Source organism: Stegostoma tigrinum, chromosome 16 (assembly GCF_030684315.1).
Source record: "Stegostoma tigrinum isolate sSteTig4 chromosome 16, sSteTig4.hap1, whole genome shotgun sequence".
In the NCBI taxonomy this organism is placed as follows: Eukaryota; Metazoa; Chordata; class Chondrichthyes; order Orectolobiformes; family Stegostomatidae; genus Stegostoma; species Stegostoma tigrinum.
In genome coordinates, this window is record NC_081369.1 from 49,113,329 (window position 1) to 49,125,681 (window position 12,353).

Genomic DNA, 12,353 nt, shown 5'->3' on the forward strand with positions numbered 1-12,353 from the left:
CCAAAAGAACTGCGGATGCTGGAAATCCAGACACAGAAACAGGTCTGACAGCATCTGGGGAGGCAATGGCCCAGTGGTATTATCACTGGACTTGTTAATCCAGAGACCCAGATAACATTCTGGGGACCTGGTTTTGAATCCCGCCACAGCAGATTTTGAATTCGATAACTATCTGGAATTAAGAATCTAGTGATGACTATGAATCCATTGTCGATTGGGGAAAAACCCAACTGGTTCACTAATGTCCATTAGGGAAGGAAACTGCCATCCTTACCTGGTCTGGCATACATGTGACTTCAGACCCACAGCAATGTGGTTGACTCTTCAGTACCCTCTGGGTAATTAGGGATGGGCAATAAATGCTGCCTCGCCAGCAATACCCTCATTCCATGAATGAATTAAAAATAAAAAAAAAAAATCTCGGGGGGGTGAAATCAGAGTTAGCATTTCTGGATCTGGATCTTCCTCTGAATTCATGCTGCCGGATCTGCTGAGCCTTTCTTCAATTTCAGTTTACTTTGAAAATGATCATTATTTTTGTTGGGCTATCTCTTCCACCAGATTCAACTTCTACGCAGGTTTTTCAAATAATTAGATGAAAGAATTTTCCTTTTAAAATTTGTTTTTCTTTGTTTAGAATTATTTTTAAAACAATTTTTCCCAGGGAATCGCTGGATTATTTTAAGAGTTGGATAATCTGTTCATAAAAGCAAGGCCAGGAATATGGGCAATGAACTGTGAGCACTTGGCCAGACAGCATCCTAAAATCTGTTTTGTTTATTCACTCATGTGGCATGGGCATTGCTGGCAGTCCAGCACTTGTTGCCCATTTCTGGTTCGCCTTGAAGATGGTACTGAACTGTTTATTTTTGAGCTACCACAGTCCATCCCCTGTAGGCAGACCCAGAATACTCTTAGGAAGACAGTTCCGTGATTTTGACTGAGTCACAGGAAAGACACGGCAATTTATTTCCAAGTCGACTTGGAAGGGAGTTTGCAGATGGTGGTGTTTTGATGTTTCTGCTGTTCTCATTTTTCTAGATGGGAATGGTTGAAAGTTTGGAAGGTACTGTCTAAGGCTTTTTTGTGAATTTCTGCGGAGAATCTTGTAGAAGTAACAGCAGTGTGTACTGAGCATAGGTGGTGGAGGGAGTGGATGCTTGTAGATATAGTGCCAATCAAGCAGGCTGCTTTGTCCTGGATTTTCTCAAACTTTGTGTCGTGTAAACGTTGAAAACCTGTTCACTTCTTACCTTGCTTTCAGATCTGTGGTTTACCAGCAAAGTTCCAAGGAATCTGCTACCCTTCAGCTGTTCTTCTCACTGCAGCTTGATATACAGTCTGAAAAGATTCGCACAGTGCAGGATGCTCTGGAAAGCTTGGTGGCCAGGGAGTCTGTCCAGGGATACACCACTAAGACCAAGCAGGAGGTACACGCTTCTAACTATAATGGATTTAAAATATAAATGGGAACAAAATCAAATCTACTTAAATTTAAACTGAATGCTTTGAATTCTACTTGTATACCCTTTGAATTACCAGTATTGTATACAAGCATTTTATTTTTCACATCAACTTATAACAGTTAACTTAGGTTTTTCTAAACATAATGTGAAATATATATACCTTCTCTGTAGCCTATGCTGGTACTGCTCATTTTTAAAATGCTCATGAAGTATATACAGCCACAATTTTGGCCGTTTTAAATTACACCCATAATTGGGATTTTGCTGCAGATTTATCTTATCAATTCCAGTGCTTTAAATACAGAAGTGTCAATGAATCCCATTCGAAGCATTCTTGTTTTACTGCAAGCACTCAGTCACTGAGTTACACTTATCTGCCTTTGAGTTGATGCACAAGCATCACGGGCCCCCTGGGCATCATTGCTAAAAATCTTTGGAGGTTAACTAGCGTGTTGGGTTCACTGTCCGTACCTTGATATTAATGGAAAAGCAATGGATGAGGCAGTTGCTTGAGTTGTCAGGGTTGCCGATGAGGCAATGAAGCTTGTGATCCCGAACATCATCTCTGTGACTTTGTTCAAGAGTGGAGAAATGATTACAACCCTTAGTTTATAAAGTCAAGTTTCAAGCCAGCAGTGCAGATGTCTTAAGTTAAATGCTGTTCTGGTCCATTGGGTGCCAGTCTACTTTCAGATTCTTATTTATCTCCCTTTGGCAGAAGGGTTCCATCTCCTTTCCTGTTGTTCAGGTTTTACTGGAAGAGCTCTGAGTAAATCAGGGAAGATAAAATGGAATTGTATGCAATTTGTGGCTGAAGACTCTTCTATCCCACTGCCTTAATGTATTAAATTCATTAAATAAAAGTTCGTTGGAACATTTTGGAGATGCTTTATTTTTACAGGTGGCTAAAATATCTAATTATTAAATAAATCCTGCCATGTGTAAAATAAATTGATCTCATTTCCAAATAAAAACTGATGTATTTAGTGTTTTCTGGATTAATTTTCACAGTCTCACTGGCCATTTTGCTCATGTAGCATTGGAATGTTACTGAATTCAAGACTCTAAACTAATTTCCCCTTGCTGTTTCAGGTTGAGATTTGTCGTCGTGTTACCTTAGAAGAATTGCCACCTGTTCTTGTCTTGCATCTTAAACGTTTCATTTATGAAAAGACTGGAGGATGCCAGAAATTGATCAAGAATATTGATTACCCCATTGACCTTGAAATAAGCAAGGGTAAGTGTTGCATTATACTAACGGTGAATTGATTGGCTGCACTGGATATTGTGCTTTTTTTTTTGAACCCCTGTGCACTGAAATGGACTCCATTTATCATAGTCATTTATCATAGAACTCAGGATCCTGCACCTGCTGTTTCGCTGTTTTTGAATTTGTAATGTTACAGTTTTGTGGGAAACAGATCAAAGGTTTTGCAAGAATTACTGTGAGGCAGTGATAAGTGATTTTGACTTGAGGTTATCCCTGTCTGATTTTTTTTTCTTGTGAAATGCTTCATTCCTATTTGACAGTTATTGCTGGCAAAGTTTAGTCATTGTACACTTGGTAAACTTAGATGGCTTTTCTTTGAACACAGCATGAAATAACCCAAAATAAGAGTTGAGAAGTCAGCACTGGAAAAGGATATACAGTCTACCACCCATTGCCCACCCGAATGTATTTCTGTCTTTTAACTAACTCTTATTCCTTCCTTCAGCTCCTCTTTAAAAGTTATTCAATGTCAGACATGATGACCATCTCCGCTGTTTGGACACCCCACTGATGGTTATGGGAGGGAAAGCAGAAGAATAGACCAATGTGATTGTTTGATAGTACTGTCAATGACGCAAACAACACATGCTTAACAATAACCTACTTACTGACTTTCAGGTTGGTTTCTGTCAGATCCACCCAACCTTAGTTAAAACAAACACACAAGAACTGAGTTCCACCGGTGCTGGTAACTAACCATGACATAATGATCAAATTTGACCAAGTAGGTCATCAAGGGATCCTAGCAAAACTGGGATCTTGGGGATCAGGGAAAATACTCTGTGCTGGCTGAAGTCAAACCTGACACACAAGAAATTGGTGTGGTTGTTGAGGAACTCCATTCCAGCAGAAATGTCCTGGAATTGAGTTACTCAGGATGCCTGGGCCCAGGACACCCTAAATTCCTTCATCGAGCATATCTGTTCTATGACAAGGATAGAACTGGGGATGTTCAGTGATTTACTCCACTATGTTTACCCCCATTTGTGATAGCTCATACTGTTGCCGTGCCTGTCCAAATGCAGCAAGATCTGGACAATATCCATGTTTTGAGTTGACAAGTAACATGTAAAATTCACATCACACAAATACCAGGTAATGATCAAGAGAGAATTTAACAATCACTCTTGACCTTAGATGGCATTACCATCACTGAATCCCTCACTAACAACATCAAAGGTTGTCGTTGAGTCAAACAGGATTGGACTAGCCATATAAGTACTCTGGCTGAAAGAGCTGGTCAAAGGTTAGAAATCTTTGAGCCTTGAGCACAACACCACCTGACTCCCCAAAGTCTGTCCTTCATCAATAAGGTGCAAGTCAGGAGCATGATGGCTAGCCTTAACCCTGTCACACCCTACTTTACCTCTTGAGTGCAGCTCCATCGAGAAGCCCGACACCATCCTGGACAAAGCACCTCAGTTCATTGGAACAATATCCACAAGCATTCTCTATTTATCACTGTTTTGTAGCAGTAATGTGTGCCATTTACAGGATACATTGTAAAAATTTGCCAAGGCTGCTTAAAAAAGCACCTTCCAAATCCATGCCCACAACCATCGAGGAGGACACAGGTACATGGGATCACCACCACTAGCAAGTTTCCCTCCAAGCCACTTATCCTGACTTGGAAATGTATGCCTGTTCCTTCAGTGTCACTGGGTCATGATCTTGGGACTCCCTAATGGCATTCTGGGTCTACCTGCAGCAAATGGATTTCAGTTTAAGAGGCACCTCATCTATACTATCTCGAGGGTGACGAGGGATGCACAATAAATGGTGTCCACATGACATTGAAGTTTTTTAAAGTGCCAATCATATCAGTGTCTAAATTGAGAATTAACCTTAATGTCACTGAGAATATTTTACAGCATAAAAATGCACCTATTAGGTGGGACTGGCAGTCAGTTAAGTTATACCTTTATAGTTGTCCACATTTTAAAAATAGTGGAAATAGACACGGATTTGCATCTTATTGTGTCTTCCATGATCTTGGGGCATTGCAAGCAATTTGAAGTATAATCATTGTCCTATTGCAGGAAACTTCGCAATCAATTTTGCATAGCTATGTATTTAAGTGTCCAGCTTTTCTTCAGTAATCCACTTTAGACTTCAATCTCTGAAATCTGTGACTTTTTGAGGGCCCCAGGCATCAAGGAATTGCCCAGCAGAAAATGTAATTTCCTGAGCAATTTTTTTGGAAGCATTATGATGGTGACTGTGCATAGTCACCATGTGCAACTTCCATCTGCGCTGGAGTCATGACTGGCCATTTAAAACATAGGACAGTATTCCTTACCTGTAACCAATTCTGTGTGCATGTGTGAGAGGCCCTTGAAAAGGGAATGCTGCCCTAGGTAGTGCATGGATTCTGAGAGCATCCTTTGCTTCCTTTTGACAAAGTGTTCATTCGGATATGGCCCTGGGTTCTTCGAGAAGAGTCCTTGGTTCAGTTTGAATATGAGCAAAAGTAAGCTTTATACAGTGCTTTCTTTGTACGTTGCTTTATAATCCATCCTTTAAGTCCTCACTAAGGAATATTTATGGCCCTGTTTCTTGCCTTTTCCAAGACATAATGTACAGAATGTGCTCAAGATTCAGGAATTTTCGATCTTTCTGATTTCTGTGTTGTTACCTTTGTGGAAAATTATGTTGGCATTGGTCTACTGTAAATTGCTAAAATGGATTTCATTGAAGAAAGACAGATCTTTATTCTGCATTTTTCCAGATGACGTTTCTACCCAGGGTGTTGTGGGAGATGCAGGAGGTGGTTACAGGGGCTCTGACTGAAAGTTTTAAATTCTCTGCTGGGCAGAGGACTGGAGAGCAACTGGAGTGGTAGAGAGAAACCAGGAAATTACAGACTGGTGCGCACCTTATCAGTGAAAGGGAAACTATTAGGAAATATTCTAAAGCAGACAATTAATCCTGTTTTGGAGAGACTAGGTTTGAATAGGGATAGTCAGCATGGCTGTATCGCAGGAAGGTCATACTGAACAAATTTGACTGAATTTTTCAAGGTGGTGTCTAGGTGTGCAGATGAGGGTAGTTTCTAAAGATTTCAGCAATACCTTTGACAAGGTCCCACATGGGGGACTGATTTTAAAAATCAAAGCAAAAGCATATTGGACCCAGAGTAACTTGGCACGTTAGGTCCAAAGTTGGCTTTAGTGTCAGGAGACAGGCTGGTGGTTGAAGACTCTGGTGTGACTCGATACTGGTGTGTAGTGGTGTACCACATGGATCAGCACTTTAATGTTTGTGATTTCTATAAATGACACGGGTGAGAAAATGTGGATGGAAATAAATTTTGTGGATGATGTAAAAATTGGCCAGGTGTTTGACCACGATGGCAGTGATTTTGGGCAGGAGGATATAGTTGGGTTGCTTAGATGGCCCAATTAGTGGCAGATGGAATTTGAGTATGAGATGATGCACTTTGGATGAAATCGCACGACAAGGGAGTACTCCATGAAACTCGGGACACCAGGAAGCTCAGAGGGATCTTGGGTTGGTTGTCCACAAGTCCCTGAAGGCGAGGGGACAGGTATAATAGAGTAGTTAAGAAGGGGTACACTTACCTGTTGTGTCATCATGTGCAGTTCTGGCCTGTTGGAAAGATGTGATTGCACTGGAGAGGGTGCAAAGAGATTCACCAGGATGTTGCCTGGAATGAAGCAGTTTAGCTACAAAGAGAGGCGGGATAAGCTCAGGATTTTTAGTTCAGTGTGAAGAAGACTGAGTGTGGACCTGATTGAGAACCATGGAGACGTTGGATAGAAAACAGCTGGTGCCTCCAGTTGAAGTCAATAACAAAAGGGTCCAATTTTAAGGTGAACAGCAGGGCATTTTGAGGGGATTTCCAGAAAATGTATTCACCCAGAGGATGGTGGGAATCTGAAATGCACTACCTGGGAGGACAGTTGAGATGGAAAACGCCACAATCTTTCAAAAAAACATACTTGGGTGAGCGCTTAAAATACCACAGCATTAAAGGCTATGGGCTGTGCTAGAAGGTGGAACAAGTCTAGTTTTAGAGTAGTGGGCTGACAGCCTTTTCTGTCCTGTATAATTCTACAATTCTATGATTTTTATGCTCCCTTGATCAGATAATATGAAGTGGATATTTTGAATTCACAGTACCTTTTAATGCAGGGTGTCCAGCTTTCATATGTGAATATTGCACATTCACAGGATTTTTGATTCATGTTCGGCTGAATCACTCCTCAACCATGTGTGCCGCACCTGCCTCCACGACCACAGCACTACTATCGTCTTAGCGCTGACCTTTCCCAAGTTTTTCTTGTACATTGTTAAGGCTTGGCTGTGATAAACTGGCCAGTCTAAGAAGCTTTATTAAACTATTCCTTTTCTTTTAGATCTCCTTTCTCCTGGTGTGAAGGGTAAGATTTTCAAAGTCCAGCGAACCTATCGACTCTTTGCAGGTATGTAAGATATTAAAAATGTGTCATTTATATTTGTAACAATGCAAACAGAATTAAAATAGTAAACTTTGGGAATAAAATTGTTGTAACACTTGTAACACTGATGAATTAAATGATGTTGTCTCATTTTGCCAAATTCCTATGCACTGGTGGGAAGTCTTAATGTTTAAATCAGGGGCATGGTGACTTGGAGCTTTTCAAAATAGCACGTACATTTCAGTGGCTTCTTGCTTCCATCTAGGGTGCATTTTTGTTTAATTTGCAATTTGGCAAGTACAAGAATGCAATATGCAAAATCCTAAATGTGAAATTTTACCTCCCCTGGGGATACATCTGGTTGAGGCTACTTTCTTTGTGACAAAAGATGACACTGTTTGAAAAAATTCAAATTTGTGAGCAACATTCAGGTCTGATATATGTAAGCACCATAAGGTGTATTCTCCAAACATTGTCTGGGGCTACCAAAGCGTTAAAAGGTTTGGATGGTGAAGAATTTGACAGGTGTGTTCAAGATAACTTACTTTATCAATAAGTGGATTCTCCGACTGGAGAGGGAACAAAACTAGACCTCCTTTTGGGTAATAAGGCAGGGCAGGTGACTGAGGCGAGCGTGAGGGAACCCTGTAGGTCTAACGACCATAATTTCATTAGTTTCAGAATGTCTATGCAAAAGCATAAGCCTTCCATGAAAGGTAAAGGTTTTAATTGGAGTAAGGCAACTTTCAAAAGTTGATTATAATAGACAGTTCGCAGGTAAAAGGACATCTGACAAGTGGGAAGCGTTCAACAGTGTGATGACGGTTCAGAGGCATTTTGTTCCTGTTAGAGTGTAGGGTAAGGCTGGTGAGATTAAAGAGCAGTGGATGAATAAAGATATTGAGGTTCTAGTCAAGAATAAAAGAGAATCTTATTTTAGATATAGACAATTTAGTTCAATTGAATCTCTTAAGAATGCTCATAGACTCTCTTTTTATATTGTTTTGAGAGAGAAATCAGGAAGGCAAAGAAGGAATACAAAATAGTATTGGCAGATAAGGTTAAGGATAATCCAAGGAGATTCTGCAAATACATTAAGAGCGAGAGAGTAGGGCCTTTTAAAGATCACGGACGTTGTCTTTCTTTTGAACCCCAGGAGCTGGGGTTCAACCCCTACATTTAGCGTTTAGTTTTTGCTGTGGAGAAAGAAATGATGCCTAGACAATGCAGAGAAATAAACTTTGATGTTTTAAAAGCAGTCCATAGAAAAGCAGTTACAGAATTGAAAATTCAGGAGGTCTTTGAGAATATAAAGGGGGATAAGCCTCCGGGACCTAATCTAACGTATCCCAGAATGTTGTGGGAAGGAAGGGAGGAAATTACAAGATCTCGTACGGAAATTTTTGCATCATCTATAACTGCAGTTGAGGTGCCTGATGACTGAAGAATGGCCAATGTATCTTTTTTGCTTCAGGAAGGTTGTAAGGAGAAACAGGGGAACTATAGACCTCTGCGTCTGACTGCGGTTGTGGATAACTTGTTGGAGGTGATTATAAATGATCGGGTTCATGGACGTGTAGAGAGGCGAACCTTGATTTAGGGATAGTCAGCATGGTTCTGTGTGAGGAAGTTAGTGTCTGTCAAACTTGATTGAGTTTTTGGGGAAGTTACAAAAAGGTTGATGGCAGAGGAGTAAATGTGTTTTTAGATTTTAGTGAAGCCTTTGGCAAGGTTCTGCTTGGTAGACTAATTAATTAGTAAAGTTAGGTCACATGGGGTTCAGGGTGAGCTTGCCAATTGGATATGTAATTGGCTTAATGGCAAGAGACAGAATAATGGTGGAGGGTTGCTTTTCGGACTAGAAGCCTGTGACCAGCAGTGCTCCACAGGGATTGGTTTTGGGTCCACTTTTGATTGTCATTTATATAAATAACTTGGATGAGAATGTGAAATGCGTGATTAGTAATTTTTGCAGCTGACACCAAAATTGGTGGCATTGTAGGTCGTGAAGAAGGTTTTTAAGATTACAGAGGGATCTTGACCAAAGGGTCATTGGCTGAAAAATGGCAGACGGAGTTTTGCGAGGTTTGCATTTTGATACAACAAAGGGTAGGTCTTGTACAATTAGTGGTAGGATCTTTGGGTAATGATGTAGAACAGAGGGACTGAGGGGTGCAGGGTTTTAACTCATTGAAGTTCCTGTTGCGCATAGATGGGATGGTTTAAATGGCGTTTGACATGCTTGTCTTCATTGCTCAGTCCTTTGAATATGGGAGTTGGGAAGCCTTTGTGAGGCCTCTTCTGGAATATTATGCCCAGTTCTGGTTTCCCTGTTATTGGAAGGATATTATCAAGCTGGAGAGGGTTTGGAAGAGATTTACCAAGAAGTTACTGGGTGTCGAAGTTTTGAGTTATAAAGAAAGGCTGGATAGGCAGGGACTTTTTCATTGGCGTGTAGGTGGTTAACACATGGAAATTTATAAAATGAGAGCTATAGACGGTAATTATCTTTTCCCTAGAATGAGGATTTAAAGACAAGGGGGAATATTTGTAAGGTGAGAGGAGAGAGATTTAAAAACATTTTTATTTTGAGTGGTTTGCATGTGAAATGAACTTTGAGAATATGGTGGATGCGAGTCCAACTACAGTGTTTAAAAGACAGTTGGATTAAGTACATGTATAGGAAAGGTGTGGAGGGATATGGGTTAGGAGCAGGCAAGTGGGACTAGTTTAGTTTGGGATTATGTTTGGCATGGACTGGTTGGACTGAAGTGTCTGTTTCCATACTGTATGATTCTGTGACTCAGATCTTCAACATCAGTTATAAACCTGGAATGTAAGGTTAGCATTCAATGAGCTATAAAGTTTAGTTTATTAAAATGTCATTCTATAATGCAAATGTAAAAGAACAGTTATATAGAGATCTGGATTAGATCCAGGAATATTTGATGCTTAGTACTCAATTTAACTCTTGGCCGACTAGATACCGATGTCTGTGGATGAGCTTGGTGTTAAAGAAGCTAAATAATAGCTTACATCAGAAGTCTGTGTTTAGGATTCTTCCTGGAACTTTTTTGTGTGGTGCTGAATTTAAAGTACTTCTTAGCTTTGAGTTTGCTTGACAGAAGATTTAAAATCAGCTGCATTTGTGTATTTGTTTTGAGAGTTCCCTTTTACTTGCTAATTCTACCCAAGGGTCTCTTGATACATTATGGCATCTTGGGGATCATTTGCTTCTGCTTTTGAAACTGAACCTACGATCTCGCCATCCTCTGAAATTTACTTGGATTTAGTTAAGCTCCCCATGATTTTAAAAACCTTTCAGGTGACCCCCTCAGCCTCCTATGTTCTAGTGGGGGGGCACCCCAGCCTATCCAGCCTCTCCTTATAACTCAAGACCTATAATCCAAGTCTTGGTAACATTCTTATGAATTTTTTTCTGCACCCTCTGTAATTTAGTAATAATCTTTGTGTACCCGGGCGACCAGAAAACTGGGGTCTCACCAACCTCCTGTACAACCGCATCATGATGTCCCAACTCCAGACCCTGTAGTCTGAGCAATGGAGGCAAATGTACCAAATGCCTTCTTTACGACCCAATCTATTTGTGCTGCCACCTTCAATGAATTATGTATGAGAACCCCCGGGTTTCTCTGTTCATCAACATTAGAGCCCTACCATTAACTGTGTAAGTCCTGCACTTGTTCGTCCTACCGAATGAATTGTTAAATTGGATATTCAAAACTGGTTGTTTCTCGTTTTCCAACTTTTTTTGGATCAAAAAAAATTCCAAAGTTTTCCTGTTTCATGGCTGTATCTTATTTAGTTTCTCCTGAATGTGATTGATATCTTTGACAAAGAATTGAATATTCAACTTTTTGGTACTGGTACAAAGTGTAACAGACATCAAGTAACTATAGTATGAGGAGCAAGTTTCTCCTTAATTGCAGTCTGCTTGTTGAACTTGTGTTTCTGATTCTCCAACCAAGTACCTTTGCAATTTTTGAAGATTATCTCAAATATTTGTGATTTGAATTGTGCAAAACTTTTTTCACCAATTCTGAGATAGCCACACCCTGTTAGTTGATGTGAATGAGTGATGTTCCCATGTTGAGTGTTATGGATGTGAGTTTGCTCGCTGAGCTGGAAGGTTAGTTTTCAGATGTTTTGTCACCATTCTAGGTAACATCATCAGTGAGCCTCCGACGAAGTGCTGGTGTTATGTCCCGCTTTCTATTTATTATCTTAATGAGCATTATCTTAATATTTCTATTTTCCTCTTGTCAACTTAGTGTAAAACTATATCTCAGTCTGCCTTTTTTAAAATAAGTATTACATTTATTGCTCAACTTTGTAAACTGAGAAATATGGTTTTTCTCCATTCAAAAGAGAATTTTTCCACTACAGGAAGAGAAAAATATTCAGATGATTTGACCATCGTAAAGTAACCTGGGCCACCATTTTGCTTTGTTGTTCCTTTTCTGCATTTCTGTTGCCTTTAAACTACTTGATTTATTATCCACTTTGTACATTTTTAGGTGACCACTGTGACTGAATAGCCTTAGCAATTTATTTCATATGGGTACTTGACAATTTCCCATATTAGAAATAATTTGGACAGTTTCACAGCAACAGATATTACATTGGAGAATACCTTGAAGATGCTTGCATTATGATGAAATATATTCTTGATGTTCCCATGTTTTCAGCATATGGTAGTGAATGAACATCAAATTACATTGTGAATCTGTAAAGCATGGGCATTATAGTGGTTGGGGTTTTGATAAACTGGATAATTGAGTTTCACTTGAGACTAAATAAGCAACTGTGATCTTTACTCCATCTGCAGTCAGGAGAAGACATGTTTGCTTGTGACGAGATGAAATACAGATGGGATTTAACATTAAAGAGAACAAAAGTCTGAATGCTGGGATCTTAAATTGTGCAATGTTTTATTACCTTCAGGAATGTTGAATAATTTAATTGTCAGAGGACAGATGCCTGTATAGGATTTAGCACATTTTTTAGACAAATAGCAATTCAGAACTTGTGATGAATTTAAACAAATTTTCTTTCACCCCTTCCATTTGGCTTCATGCAATAATGGAATTTCAAACATTTTTGTGTGAGTGGGCCAAGTGCAAATATTGACATTCTGGGACTTGTCTCCATTTGAAGAAATAACACCTGACTTTA

At 39.7% G+C, this 12,353-nt stretch overlaps 1 protein-coding gene across 1 annotated transcript in view; it reads left to right on the forward strand.

Annotated features, from left to right (window-relative positions):
* Positions 1–12,353, forward strand: part of usp10 (ubiquitin specific peptidase 10) — a 66,499-nt gene that overhangs the window by 43,833 nt on the left and 10,313 nt on the right. Inside the window, exons 11-13 of the mRNA XM_048546577.1 lie at positions 1,265–1,430; positions 2,559–2,703; positions 7,116–7,181. Of these exons, the coding sequence (XP_048402534.1) occupies positions 1,265–1,430; positions 2,559–2,703; positions 7,116–7,181 (377 nt within the window). The remainder of the gene's footprint in view (positions 1–1,264; positions 1,431–2,558; positions 2,704–7,115; positions 7,182–12,353) is intronic.